This window comes from Danio rerio, chromosome 16 (assembly GCF_049306965.1).
Source record: "Danio rerio strain Tuebingen ecotype United States chromosome 16, GRCz12tu, whole genome shotgun sequence".
NCBI classification, from domain to species: Eukaryota; Metazoa; Chordata; class Actinopteri; order Cypriniformes; family Danionidae; genus Danio; species Danio rerio.
The window spans coordinates 22,712,131-22,727,573 of record NC_133191.1 but is presented as its reverse complement, the minus strand read 5'-3'; the positions used below and the strand labels follow the sequence as shown (position 1 = coordinate 22,727,573).

Here is a 15,443-nt window from a genome sequence, read left to right as displayed (position 1 = left end):
TTGCGAAACGTTCGAGGTTACTAAAGTAACCCTTCGTTCCCCGAGGAGGGGAACGGAAGCACTATAAGTGGATTTGATTTGTAAAATCCACGCATTGGGAGGTTCGGTTCAGAAGCTACTCGTCTGAAAGAGTATTGAACGGGCCAATTAAGAATGAATTGGCAGCGCAAGCCTGCGCAGGTGAGCGGCATAAGCAATCAACTGAGTATATAAGCTCACCTGGCGCCAGCAGACGCTATCCTTTTTAAGCTGAAGAGACTTTCAACAGCTAAGGGACAGTCATTATGGCGACGGAGTATAGTGCTTCCGTTCCCCTCCTCGGGGAACGAAGGGTTACTTTAGTAACCTCGAACGTTCCCCTTCGGGGGGAACTTCAGCACTATAAGTGGATTTGATTTGTAAAATCCACGCATTGGGAGCCCATTGAAAGCGCCATAATGACTGCACCTTACCAACACCCCCGATGAGGAGATAGTCAAGCAAGCGTGACGCACCCGCATCATGGGGGGCGCGGTCCTCCAACGTGTCCCTGGCCCTAATTTATCCTACTTCAACAGAAGTTTCACGGATTTAGATATATTTTTTGGGAAGTCGTGAGCATCTAGATAATTCTAGGAAATACGACAGTACGTTGGGAAGCGTGCAATCCCGATAGGGAGGACGCTGCGGAGGCCATCCGTTACCCGAGGGGGGATAGATGGCAGAATTTACATATGGACTAGCCCTAAAAAGGGGGAGTACGCATAGCAAAAGAGTGGTTAGCGGGGAGGGAAGACACGGGTCCGCCCAGGGGGGGGACTTAACCGTGGCGGAATAAGCATATGGGATCGCCTAGTGGGGATCACGCATAGCAGGCACCTTTACCCAAAACGCGGGCTGACCAGCGGGCAGACCTACAACGTAGTGGGCCAGCAAGTGACTCCTCCGCTGAGTCAGTGCTGGGGGCCACGAAGGAATCTGCAGGGCTCACCTGACGGGGAACTTTACTGACAGATAAAAAGGCGCACGTATTTCCGTGTTAGGGAAAATGGCGCAGCAAGCGTGTTTCAACACCCTACCGAATTGTTTCCTCAATCACCAAGGGTTACCTAATACCCTTGAGGAAACCGGCTCCACTCGCAGATTGTAAAACCTTGCAAATGTGTTGGGTGTCACCCAGCCCGCAGCTCTACAGAAGTCTGTCAGAGGGGCGCCGCGTGCGCGCGCTCGAGAGGATGCGAAGCTCCGAGTGGAGTGCGCACGCGCTCTCGGGGGACGCGGCTCATCTCGGCTCTGATAGAGAAAGAAAGGCATCCACAATCTAGTGGGAACTTATTTCGGTACGGCACTTCCCTGCTGCCGACCGTTATAACAGACGAAGAGCTGCTCAGATGATCTAAACTCTGAGTGCGGTCCGGATAATACGCAAAACGCGAACTGGACAATAAAGAAGGGCTGGGTCTGCCTCCTCCGAGGGCAGCGCTTGCAGGCTCACTACCTCGTATTAAAACGGAGTGGTAGGAACCTTGGGCACATATCGCGGGCGGGGTCTCAGGACGTGAGAGAAGCCAGCCCAATTACAGGCACGAGTCACTGACCGAAAAATGCCTCCGGGTCCCCGACCCTCTAATCGATATCAACGCGACCAGCAGAGCTGTCTTCAGGGACAGAAAGATACTGAGTCGAGGATCGAAGGGATCTGACGCGGCTTGTGTAGCGAGGGCGAGATCCTAAGAGGGCATGAGAGGGGGCGGGATGGATTAATTCGCTTAGCGCCCCTGAGGAACCGGATGATGAGGTTATGCGTTCCCACGGTGCTGCCAGCCACCGCGTTATGAGAGCGGAGATGGCAGCCACGTAACCTTGAGTGTGGAGGGCGACAGCCTGCTCTCCAGCTTCTCTCGGCGTAAAGAAAGCACAACGCTGATCTGGCAAATTACGGGGGTCTTCTCAGCGAGAGACACACCATTCAGTGAATAGACTCCACGTCAGGGCATAGGCTCTAGCCCGAGTGACGGTATTAGCCACCGCAATCGGAGGTTACCTAAGTCTTCCTCGCGTCTAAAATCTCTTCAAAGATCGGCGAGGGTGCCAGGTGGTGCCCTGTCCCTGAGAGAGTAGGTGCTCTCTCGAAGGGACTGCCAGGGGAGGGCTATCGCGAGGGAGAGCTCTGACATCCAGGTCCGGTTGAGCCAGAGGGGCGCAACCAGCAACCTGTTCCTCGTCCTCTTCCTGACCTTGCACAGTAACTGCGCGAGCAGGCTCACTGGGGGAAACGCGTATTTGCGCGTGCACCGAGGCCAGCTGTAAGCCAGTGCATCCGTGCCGAGAGCACTCGGACAGGGAAAGAACAACTAGCAATGAGCGATCTCGGGGGAAGCAACAGATCGATCTGGGCTTCCCCGAATCGCGCCCATATCAGCTGAACAGACTCGGGGTGGAGTCTCCATTCTCCAGGACGCAAGGCTGCCGTGAGAGCGCATCGGCTGCACGGTTGAGCTTGCCTTAATATGAATGGTGTGCAGCGATTTCAGCCGCGGATAACTCCAGAGGAGCAGACGGCGGGCGAGCTGAGACATGCGGCGAGAGCGCATACCCCCTATACGGCTGATATACGCCACCGCCGCCGTACTGTCCGTCCTGACCAGCACGTGTTGCCGCTCCAGCACCGGAAAAAAACGGTGGAGAGCGAGGAACACTGCCAACAGCTCCAGGCGATATGCCAATGCAACTGGGTACCTTTCCACAGGTCCGCAGCCGCATGCCCGCAACGCACAGCCCCCCAGCCCGTGTTGGAAGTGTCTGCTGAAACGACAACAAGACTGGACGCCTGTTCTAGAGACACTCAGGTCTGTAGGAACGAGGGGTCGCTCCAAGGGCTGAGGGCGCGGCGACACAGCGCAGTAACAGAGACTCGGTGTGCGCGCGCGTGCCATGCGCGTCTGGGGACTCGATCGTGAAGCCAGTGCTGAAGTGGTCTCATATAGAATAATCCGAGCGGCATGAAGCGGCTGCGGATGCCATATGCCCCAGGAGCCTCTGAAATAGTTTCAGTGGGACCACTATTTTACTGTCGAGCTCTCTCAGACAGTACAGCATCAGCTGAGCGCGCTCTCCGGAGAGGCGTGCTGCCATGGTGACCGAGTCCAGCTCCAGCCCGAGAGAAGAGATCCTCTGCACGGGGGCGAGTTTGCTCTTTTCTCGGTTGACCTGAAACCCCCACAGGTGGAAGTGCCAGAGCACTTTGTCTCTGTGCATAATCAACTGCTCTGAGAGAGGGCAAAAATCAGCCAGTCGTAAAGAAATTGAGTATGCAGATGCCCGCGAGCCGAAGGGGCGCTGAGGCACCCTCCGCGGGCTTGGTGAGGACCCGCGGAGACAGAGAGAGCCCGAAGGGGAGGGCTTTGTATTGCCAAGCTCGACCTTCAAACGCAAATCGCAGAAACTGTCGGTGGCGAGGAAGAGTGGAGACATGGAAATACGCGTCCATCAGGTCTAATGCTGCAGACCAACCCAGAGGACGAACGCACCGGAGGATGCGCTTCTGCGTGAGCATTCTGAACGGCAGCTTGTGCAGGCAGCGGTTCAAAACGCGCAGATCTAGGATTGGCCGTGACCCACCGCTCTTTTGGGCACGATGAAGCGTGGGCTGTAAAACCCACTCTCCATCTCGGCTGGAGGGAGCGGCTCGATTGCATCCTTCGCCAGGAGGACAGCAATCTCCTCTCGCAAGACAGGGGCGGACAGGGGGCTGACCCTGGTGAATACACACCCGTGACTTGGGGGGCCGTTTCGCGAACTGAATCGCATAGCCGAGTCTGATTGTGCGTATGAGCCACCGCGAAGAGCTGGCCCGCGCTAACCAGGCAGGCAGAGCTCTCGCTAATGGACTCATCGCTACAATCGCTGACGTACCAGCAGTGGGGCAGCGCGGAGTGGGTGTGCTGATCCGGGAAGCTCGCGGGTCCCACGGAAAAGCTGGAGGTGAGATATTTGCTCTCACTCCAAACCCGAGCTCCGGAGGGGAGGCTCGAGGGGTGGGAGAAAGGAGACCGTCCTCCCAGCGCTCGTGAGCCACTGGCGAAACGCACCGAATCTGCAAGCTAGAAAGCATAGCGTCCCAGACTGGCAGATTTCGGGCTGTCACATCTGGGGAAGTGAAAAGTGCCCTTTCATAATGTTTTCATGGCAGTAAAAAGTGCCGTTGGAAATGGGGCCCCGCCCTCCAGCGGGGAAAGAGCAAGTTCCCTCTTCTCCAGATGGCCTGTCCCAGGGGCGCTTCGCGGTCCGTTGCCGGACTTAGCGGCGTTCTGGGCAGGGGGGCTGCCTGCTTCCGAGGTGCCCGACGCGCTCGCTTCGCCTGAGGCGTGTGCGGGGGCGGAGCAGCTCTCGTAGGCGGGCGCCTTCGGCGAGGAGCAGGTATGAATGGCACGGCGGGCGGAGCGGGCTACGGACCGCCGATAAGACATCACCCACCAACTGCTCTCTCACCGCCTTGAATTCCTGGGTGAATTCACAGACAGTGTCGCCGAACCTGGCTGGGGATATGGGGAAGTCAAGAAAGCGGACTTTGTCGACTTTGCGCATATCAGCCAGGGGTGGCGCTCCTGGACCACTAATGTGGACATCGTCCTCCCCAACGCACACGCAGCGGACTCAGTAGTCCGAAGAGCTAAGTCGGCGGCGGTGCGAAGCTCGTAAGCCTGGGTTGGACCCACCCTCGTGCAGCTCGGCCAGCGCCTGCGCTTGGTAGCGCTAGTAGGTGGCTATCGCATGCAAGGCGGAAGCAGCCTGGCCCGCAGCTATGTAAGCTCTAGCTCCGAGGGAGGTAGATAACTTACAGGCTTTGGATGGGAGACGAGGCGGATCCCGCCAAGAAGAGGCGCCGCGCGGATTTACCGCCATCGCGCACTCAACCTGAGGAATCGCCACATACCCCCTGGCTGTTTCACCGTCAAGAGTGGTTAGGGTGGAGGAACACGCAGCACGAGCAGAAAAAAGTGCTTTACAAGACCGCGTGAGCCTACTGTGCACCTCCGGGAAGAAGGGAACGCCCCTCTAGTCGGTCCGGCCGCGGAGCTGGGGGATAAACCATCTCCAACCCACGGCCGAAGCAGCCCGGGAAAGCACGGCTAACATGTCCGTTTCAGGATCCGTAGTGACAGCGCTCACCAGCCCGAAGGGGGCGAGCGGGTCTGGATCATCATCGGACAATGAAAGCCCACCCTCCGATGCCGCGGTGGACATCTGGTCTCCGGTGTCATCGGGCGTAAGGGCTACCATCTGTTAGACGGATCGCTTCCCCCGCCCGAAGCTTGGATGGAGCGCTTAGAGGAGCGGGAGGTCCGCGGGCCCGTGGGCGACGGATTATCTCTCGCTGAAACCCTCAGATCTGCCCGAGTGCCCGCTGCAGAGCAGGGGACAACTGGGGTGGTTCACCCTTTTGCAAAGGCTAACCGCGATCTTGCGCAACAGTCATGGCATCGCAATGACGACATGAACTGCCCGCGAGCAGCGCATTAACATGCTGGACCCCCAGACATGTAACGCAGTGCCCGCGCCCATCATCCGAGGACAGGAAACCACCGCATCCAGAAACGCACAGTCGGAGCGCCGTCCTGATAAGGACGTGCTGCACGACTGTGTTGCTCTTTCTGTGAAGTTTGCAACTTTATACGCACCGCTCTGGAGGACCGGACCCAAAGAACGCCAGGCAAGGGAGAAACCCAGCTCGACCGTCTGCCACTGCGTGTACACACTCTGGACCGGGAGAATGCTCTCGTTCGCTCAGAATCGCTGGTCACAGCAGGAGGAACCCTCATCGACTCGATCAGAAAGTCTCTGAAGCGAAAAGGATAGCGTCTGCTGGCGCCAGGTGAGCTTATATACTCAGTTGATTGCTTATGCCGCTCACCTGCGCAGGCTTGCGCTGCCAATTCATTCTTAATTGGCCCGTTCAATACTCTTTCAGACGAGTAGCTTCTGAACCGAACCTCCCAATGCGTGGATTTTACAAATCAAATCCACTTATAGTGCTGAAGTTCCCCCCGAAGGGGAACCTGGAATGCTTTGCAAGCACTTATGACAGTCAGACAGACTCCTGACACTTTTTCTTGCCATTTCTAAACTTTCAGCCTGATCTTACAAGAAAACGTAACTATTATATGTTTTGTCAGTTTAGTGGCTAATTTGCTCACTTGTATGAAAATGTACAATTTTAAAAAAAAGGCAAGGCACCCAACTGCACCCAAAACCCAACCGCCACTGGGGGATGAGCAAATCGTACTAAATTGCACGAATAAGATTGTACGATTTCATACAAATGAACCACCAAATCAAAAAGTTAAGAATTGCTGTGACCGTTGAACATCCTATATTTGCTGTTAATAAATTTAACTACATGATTATGATTATTCATTAATTATATATAGCTGTTATTTGTTTGTTTTTTTGACATTTTATGTGATATTTGTCAATCCATTTAATCTTTATTTCACATGAATGTGCATCCTAACGATTGCTTTATTTTAATGTGAAAAATATTTGTTGTGAGCTCAAACTGTCACACAAGTCTTAAGTGTATGCATGTTTCTTAAATCCAGATATTTTAAATATGCCAATTTGTGCAACAATGTGTGTGAAATTGGCTTACCATGCGTTCAAATGGGTCCTGTGTGTGTGCAGCCTTGTCCAGCAATTCACTGTACTCCAGTTCCTCACACAGTCTTTGCAGTGTGTTGAGTGGCTCGTTTAGCTCAACAGGCATGGCTACTTTAGACAAGTCTTTCCCAATGTTGTTCTTTAGAATGTTCCACAGACTTATGTTGCTGGTATTGGGACTTGGGGAGGGAAGACAGGACCGCCGTTGCTCTTGAAAACCACCATTCACTAAACAACCTAAAAAAAAAAAAACATATGAAATTCAGAAATTGACTGGCAAAAGTAGTCATACCTCTTCTTTTCCCTATATTTCCTTTTGTTATCTGTGGTAAATTATGTTCACCATAATCAAAAAGCAATAAACATTTGTGCAATCATTTAGCAAAATTATTAAAAAATAAATACTTTATGTATTTATTTACCGTAATTAAGTTACAGTATCCATATTTTCTTTGCAATGACTAAAATGTAGCTTAGGAGCCTTCTAATTTTACAGAATCATATCTCTATATTTCGATTGGATTTAATCTGTGGCAAATTCAATTGACTGGGCGTGTTTTGGTAAGGCACAAACTTATTAATGTGTAATCCATTTAAACTCAACTTAAATGAGCCTTAAAAATCGGTAAATCAATAATGAATCATTAAGTCAACATAAATAGATGAATTGAAAATATGATCTTAACTAGGTGCAGCTGAAAAAGTGTAGGCGCGTTGCCTCATGTGCGTGTCTCTCCATTCGAAATAAAATAACAAACTTGCCTACAGGTCACACACCAGAAGCTCCGCTCTGCGTGGTGCGACGCTGATGCAGCGCCATGCATTTTGGAATTCTGGGCGTGGGTTTTCTGTTGGGGTGCATGTGACAGTGCTTCAAGTCACACACAGCGGGTGAGCTCTTGGTTCCGCCCCCTTGTTACGTTGGGCGGGAAGCCGAAACTAAATTTTCATGTGAAGCAACATGCCCCTAAAACAGCGAGCGGTGTACACGCTCCCAACATGACACTTTTGAACACACTATAATAAAAAAATCTAAACTGTGTTTTAAACTGAACCTAAACTGGCACACTCACAAGAACCATATTACTAATATTAAATCATAAAAAAGGGGTAAACTATGTGCCCTTTAAAATAAGTTTTGTCCCTTTTGCCCTGGTATAGCGGAGCTCAAAAATGATATTTTAGAAATAGTTTAAATTTCTGAAGTTGCAGAAAAACAAAGAGCATAAACTATCAAACTATTGAATGTATTGGACTAAAACAAATGTCTGCAAAAATCAAAAAATCTATAAGCACTTCTCATACATCTGACAGAGCCTGGGAGGATCTATACTGTAAACTCAGATGTTGTCATTACTAAAGATATTAAGTTAATACAACTTGACATTACTTAAAATACCAAGTTTTGGCTTCCAAACTTTAACTGGTGTGTTTAACTTACTCATTAGGCAACAAAAACTTTTGATTAATATTTGAAGTTCTCTGAACTTAACGTTTTAATTACTTCAATGGATTCACAGTGCCTCTGTTTAAAACGATTGGTTGCGCTTGAAATTCTGCCTTGACAACTGTGCTGGGGTGCGTTTCCCAAACAACGACGTAACTCGCGGCTGAACTGTGATCATTTTGCTTGAATGGTGCTGAATTTTGCTGAAGCGCAGCAGGACAGAGGCACTACCTGAACCCATCTGATGAATGAGAAAAGTTAAACTAGTAAGTAGATATTTAAATGCTTATATAAATTTTCCTTAATAGATATACACACAGGAGCGACACAGTGGCGCAGTGGGTAGTGCTGTCGCCTCACAGCAGGAAGGTCACTGGTTCGAGTTCCAGCTGGATCAGTTGGCATTTCTGTGTGGAGTTTGAATGTTCTCACTGCGATGGCATGGGTTTCCTCCCACAAGTCCAAAGACATGCGCTATTGGGTAAGCTATATTGTCCGTGGTGTATGTGTGTACGTCCTGGTCCATCAGGGGTTGAGCGTTACGCTAACGACCCACCTCTTAAAAATTAGATGTTATAAAACACCAACATGGCACGGCTAAATATTAACTTTGATATTAACACCCCCTGAAGTGATTAAGTAAAGAATATTAAAGCTAACAAATTTGGAATTTTAGTCTACCAGCTATTTTAAGATTTATTTGCCTAAACATTTATTTTAATTCAATCAAGAGACCACATCTGGTCAACTCAATTAATTGAGTTGTCAATTTCCCATTACTTAAACGAACTGATGGAATCACCTTCCTCAAATCATTTGTCTCAACTTATTAAGGTTTACAGTATACAGAGAAAAATAACAGAGAACACTGTCGTCGATTACTGAACTACGAGAATGAACACTTACAGTATGCACTGTAATTATTTCAGATTTTCTTTTTTAATTAATTTGCAAAGTTTGCTTTGTCTTTTGTGGAGTTGACATTGATAAATCTTCATTTTGAATGTTGGAAAGATGTAACCATTGACTACTATAATAGGAAAAACAAATACTGGTACTCAAACTGGTATGGAATAAGTAAAGGGTGAGTAAATGATGACAGATGATGTCATGTTAGGGTGAATTATCCCTTTAAAACAAGAAATCAGCACAAAATCCTATTTAAAAAATAACAGTTATAAATTCTTTCTCAATGCACTACACCCCAAACTGATCTTTAACTATTGTATTCTGGCATGTGAAAATGGCTTGTCAGTGTTTTTCTTTTTTACCCAACCAAGTCTTCCACACAGCTATAAAAGAGCTGTCAAATGTAGCCCGTAAGAGTTTCTCACTGAATCTTTGAAAGTGCTGGATTGACAGTGAAAAATCAGCAGCATGAGGCAAGAAAAGCGTCATTCCCACCTGTATTGAGTCTCTCATTCTCTGCCTCGTTGCTGAAGTTATCCATGGACACGTTGTCACTGATGTCACTGATATATGAGTCATCTTCTGAAGCCTAGGAGAAAACCACACATCATCATTACAGGTGTTTGGCTCTTTGACAGCATACATGTATCATAGTCTCACCATCTAGAAGCTGAGAGGCATTAACATACAGTATGGATCTCTGTGCACCATAAGTAACGGTGAAAATACATCTTAAGTGTGTTTGCGTGTCTGATGCTCTAATAGCGTGGATGTACTAATTCTCACTAAAACTCTTTATGAAGAATTTTTAGAAGAAAGCAATTATCTCAATTTTCCTATTACTTCTGCTACAGGAGATGCTTCAGCAGGTCGGCCTCAATTTGAGGCAGAGATGAAGTTAAAGAGAGAAAGAAGAGATGTTAGGCAGGCTAGTTCCTCTAACTGTGGAATGTCATCCGTAGCACTTATTACATGTTAAATATAATTAGTTCCTTCTGTTTCTCCTAATGGGGTGTCCAGTTCATTGTCTGCCTGAGGTAAAGGAAGGAGCTGAGGCAGTTAGTCTCTTGAGGAAGTGCAGTAAACTACTGAACTATTTAGGTAGGAGCAGGCCATAATATCTCAGTCCTTGAAGCAATTTAAAAAACATTACACTATACTATAGTCTATAAAGTGTGTTGCAGATGAACACCTCCAGCATATGATTCATTTTGGTTGTGGTGCCCAAAACTGTGATGATACTTACGGTTGCACATTTGTGGGAGAATTGAAGAGAGGGGACTTCATGCTCACCTCATTTTCTGAAGAACTCGCTGACAGCAGCACTTCCTGTGCATCAAAGAACTCTGACAGTGACTCTGAAATGGAAGCTCTGCTCTCATTGGATGCCTGGTGAACAAGGGGGCGGGAACAATCACTGGAGTCTTGCTTCTGTATTAAGAGAAGTCAGAGCTTCAATTTAAGAAGGGCCACATGGGTGAATGTCAAAAATACAAAAAAATAAAACCATATTCAGAAACAAAAGTGCACCAAAAAAAAAAAAAAAAAAAAACTATGGATATTTTTTGGGACCATTCAATTCAGAAATTCAATTAATAATAATTATTATTGAGTATTTTCATGACTATTAAGCACAATCAGCTTAAATCTGCATAAGGTTGCTCTTCTATTGCATTCGGTTATGGGACCAAACAACTTTATTTTCCGATAAAAAAAAAATAATCCTTTGTAGTTGTATTCTGTGTTATTTTTTACATATATGAAATTAGGCTTTTTAAAAAGACATAATGTGCTTTTTAAAAAATGTATGAAACAGATTTGTCTCAAAAATGATTTTGCTAAATACATGTAGGCCCAGATTTATAGCTCTTACAACATAACTCTTATAACTCTTACAGCATAAAATAGCACTAAAAAGCCATGGACACATGCTATTTTTGAGCCTGACATTACTGAATATGCATTTGTAGGAGTTTCCCAGTCAGAACCAAACTTTATGGGAGGGAAGTATTTAAATGATTTGCACAACATGATTTACTACTATTTGCTTTACTAATATCCAGAGAAAAAAAAAATGATTGTGCCTTGTCATATATACAGTACATCCTCTGCACCTTATGCACATTAGCTCTGCTTATTTGCACTATGCTACTTTACGATTTGCTATTAGCACTGTGTAAGGCATCTGCAAAAACTCCTAAAAGAAAACATCAGTGAACTGTAACTCTAAAATGGGCATGAGGGTTATAAATTACTGAAAAACAGCTGCGGATGAAGTAAATTGATTGCAGGTGCTCAGTTGCTCAGTTTGTGATCAAACCTTGTTCTGATGATATTTCATTTCAAATATTCGTAGCTTGAAACAGATGAAAATATGATTGCTATAAATGACTACTATGGCGAAGACTTAAACGGGGCAGTGCTCATAATCATGAGCAAAAAATAAAAATAAAAAAAATAAAAAAATAAGACAGCTGTGAAACATAACCAGTTTTGTATTTTTGCAGAAAACACAGTTTAGATCTGTTTAGGGTAAGAGGTTTGTAAGTTATTGCCGTCTATCACTGAATGTGTCAGGAATATCAAAATAAAACCAACTTAACGCCACTCCTTTAGCGCCCCTCACAGAACTTGATCCACGCTGGCATTTCTCCCCTTGGGTTTTAGGTTTTATAAAGGGAAATAAATCTGTCCAAACTTTCAGGATACGGGTGTCAGGTTTGCACAATTCATATGCACAACACTTTGGCTTGTTTCCCTCACTCAAAAGCTTGACAGAGCTCCTGCGTGTAGCTATGGTTGCTAAGCCATGATTGGTGGGTGGCAGTTTTTGGGTGTGGCTTAGCGAAGGGTCAATTTGGATGGAATTTTTATATGCAATCAGAATACATACATTTTATCTGTTAGTCCTACATATTTTTTAATGTAATGTGTAATGTACACATTACATGTGATGTAATCACAATGTAATACAGTTAATAGAGATGCGCGGATGGGCTATTATTTCATCCGCAACCGCATGACAAAATTCATCATCCGTCCGCCATCCATCCGCACTAACATTTTTGACCAATTTTTAAAACCGCACCCGCCCGCCATCTGCTGATTGGGCTCTTTATTTGAATGGCTTATTCCTTTTTATCATTAAATGAATGTTTCTTTATTGATCATTATAGAATAGAGAATGACTTTAATGTAGACATGCAGTTAATCCAAATGTGCAAGTCATTAATTGACGACGCTTTGAAGTGACGCTAAAGATACGAGGACGTGTCTATTCACTTGATTCGATTCCTCGGTCCTTGAGTCTTTTCCTTGCGTCCTTCCCTCGTATCCCGGTGGGGTGGAAACACGAGGAAAGAAAGCAAGGAAAGGAAACGAGGATGCACAAATAAGAAATGAGAAGCACCCGAGATCTCAGAATATAAGCAGTGAACTCCGTCTCCAATCGGTGCACAGGGACAAAAGTAGGCTAAACAAATAGCCTAAATTAAACGCACTGTACTATACAACTTTTTTTATTGTAGCCTAATAGAAAAAACGCATTGACACATCATTTCAACATGCTGCTATTTAGCCTACTACTAAATGCTTATTTTACTTTATTTTTTAGTAAATAGATAGAATAATAAGTCATTTACATTATAGCCTAATAATGTTTACATTTGTAGTTGTCCATAGCAACCCCAAAAACCTATCTGCTTGCCTTGTACATCTAATTAATGGGCACAGTTTTTCGACAATTTTTTTATTTATTATTTTTTATTTTTTGCTGTGGATGTTATTGAGCTTGTAGAAATCGGAAACAACACCAGTTCTGCGACACAGATGAACCTTTATTTATATCTCTATCAGACACTACCTATTTTATATGCCAAAAGAAACAACAGGCAGTAAAAAAATATTAACATAAATATCTTAATGTAGGCATAGGCTATAGTCGGATGCTTTGGCAAACAGTTGAAATTTTTTTAAATAAAAACGTCATATCGTGCCTAAGCCTTATAGGCTCATCCACCCCCACAATTAGAAATTAAATTAGAAAAATAGATTTGCCATCCCTCTTTGAGCGAACATAAAGTCTGACCAGGCTAAGTGCATGTATGACAAGTGCCCCAATAACCCATGAACTTAGGATCATCCCCATTCCCCTCAAACTTGAAGCATAACGAAATACTACGCCATTACAGTTGCGACAAAGAAATTCTGGCAAAATAACCTTAGCCTCGGAACGTAAAAGCGAGGCCAACATGTCTAGAATAGAATAGGCTAAACCAATATGAACGTAAAATTATCAGCTGACCGAACTCAAAAGTTTATATTGAACATATGTGTAGCCTAAATAACATAGGCTAATTGGTCTAATATGCCTGACCTTAGGTCTAGTTTGATTTTTTCTTGGCACAATGCAGGAATAAAATAGCATCTAGTGTCAGGATTCAGACGGGAGCGCCTGCATAGCCACTATAATGCGCCCTGCTGCACTGAAGGAGCGCTCGCTCGCAGCACTTGTTGCTGAAATGCATAGAATTCTCTTGGAAAGGTGCTGCAGCCGTGGGAATGACTGGCCTTATTTCTCCCTAAAGGAAAGTAGGTTTTCCTCTGCTGATCCGTCTATACGGAAGTTTGTAGAGGAATACTTCTGTACTTCATCCAGAATTAGTGTATCCGATTCCTCCTCCCATTCTGTGAAGTCAGTCCTAGGCTTTTTCGTTGGTGCGCCAGCTATGCCTATAAAAACAGTACAACCGCCCGCCACCCTCCCGAATTTAATTAAAATATTATTTTTTCGTAACGTCATCCGCCCGATCCGCGGTTTATCCGCGGAGTCCGCGGCTATAACCGTCAACCGCGCATCTCTAACAGTTAATAAAAATTTGCATAAATATCATGAAAATGCTATGTATGTACATATATGCATATATATATATATATATATATATATATATATATATATATATATATATTAGGGCTTGCATAGACTAGTCGACTAATCGAGCGACCGACTACTTCAACCACTAGTCGGCGCTCTCAGAAGCAATCGACTACTCGAGCGTGCATTTACCAAATGACATCAAAACGACAAACGTATCCAACAAACATCACAATCCAAGGTTAAAGCTTCCAACTACAACTGAGGATTAAATTCAAGATAATTTACATTATCAACATTAACACCACAGGGAATCCTCTCGAATGGTAGTTAACATGGTCTCTGCTACATTAATTCTTCCATGGCGGGGCGCCACACCAAAAAAACATTACAGCTTCCCATTCAAAACATTCAGTCGTGTTTTATAATAGCTGGTTATAATCGCACCAAAACATATTAAAAGGTACGTGAATTATAACAGCGCAAACTTTACTGTGTGTGCGTCATTTGTTTAACCCTCAAAGACTACGTGCTGACTGACTGACAGGTGCGTGAGGCCAGCAAACACAACGTAGCTTTCAGTTTGATTAACAGTTTCCGTAAGTATACTTTATAGTATCTATTGCTCTGCATATTATGATTTTATCTTAATAATTTTGCGTGCTAGCAAAGAGATTGAAATAATGCCATAGGTGTTTGGTAGATCTGTACAAAAAAGGCCTACCGCCACAGCTGGAAAAAATCCTATAGGAAACACAGAGTAATGTAATGAACATCAGTTTCCTCTATTATCCAAGCTAGCAAAATCATTTCTTGCTATCCCTGCCACCAGCACACAAAGTGAAAGAAATTTTCTTTGCCAGCAACACTGTAACAAGACAAAGAGCAACCTGCATCCCTCTCACGTGGATACGCTTGTATTTCTAAATGTAAACCAGCGATCCATGAGCTCGACCACAGACTGACTAGAGGATGAGAGCGGGCATGACTTGTGTTCTGTATAAAGTCGGATGAAGTAAGATTCTATCCCTTTTTTCTGTCGAAAACAGGGTAGATATAAAATGATTAAATTGCAAGACGGGCTTTTCATTCATAGTTGCGTTGCTGTTTTTTTTTTTTCTATGACTTTTAAATATGAAATACATTTTCTCATACATTATGTCTGCATGTTAAAATATCATGCAGTCATTTGTTATTTTACTGTGTCTGCGTATATTTTATTCATTATTTTAACATATATTTTTCATTCATTTAAATAATTTATTTCTAAATATTTTTTTTAATATTTATTTTCTGTTTGGCTGTAGACTATTGTCGCTTGTTGAACTATTTATTTTCTGAACCAAAATAATTTTCATTCTTGTTATCACAGCTGGAAACTTAAATATTAGAGTTATTTTTTTAATCAGACTACTTGTTGTATAACAGACTATTACTTGTGCGCACATGATCATTAGCATAATCTTCAGGCTGGTTGAAGTTTATATATTCGTTCATTTTGTTATTTTAGTAACTGTTGAAACGTAGCAGAAATTAAATGATTGAATGAGATTTAGCCTAGCTCAGTATAATTTT

The 15,443-nt window shown here is 44.8% G+C and overlaps 1 protein-coding gene and 1 long non-coding RNA gene across 4 annotated transcripts in view; both read right to left on the bottom strand.

Moving 5' to 3' along the window:
• LOC137487900 (uncharacterized) overlaps window positions 1–15,443 on the bottom strand; it is a 1,155,393-nt gene that overhangs the window by 815,178 nt on the left and 324,772 nt on the right. The window lies entirely within an intron of this gene.
• The window catches only part of osbpl3b (oxysterol binding protein-like 3b), a 175,920-nt gene that overhangs the window by 43,489 nt on the left and 116,988 nt on the right, over window positions 1–15,443 (bottom strand). For all 3 annotated transcript variants that reach the window (XM_691235.8, XM_009292271.3, XM_073925485.1), the window contains 3 exons: window positions 10,289–10,426; window positions 9,491–9,584; window positions 6,632–6,876 (listed from right to left, as the gene is read on the bottom strand). In XM_691235.8, the coding sequence (XP_696327.5) occupies window positions 6,632–6,876; window positions 9,491–9,584; window positions 10,289–10,426 (477 nt within the window). The remainder of the gene's footprint in view (window positions 1–6,631; window positions 6,877–9,490; window positions 9,585–10,288; window positions 10,427–15,443) is intronic.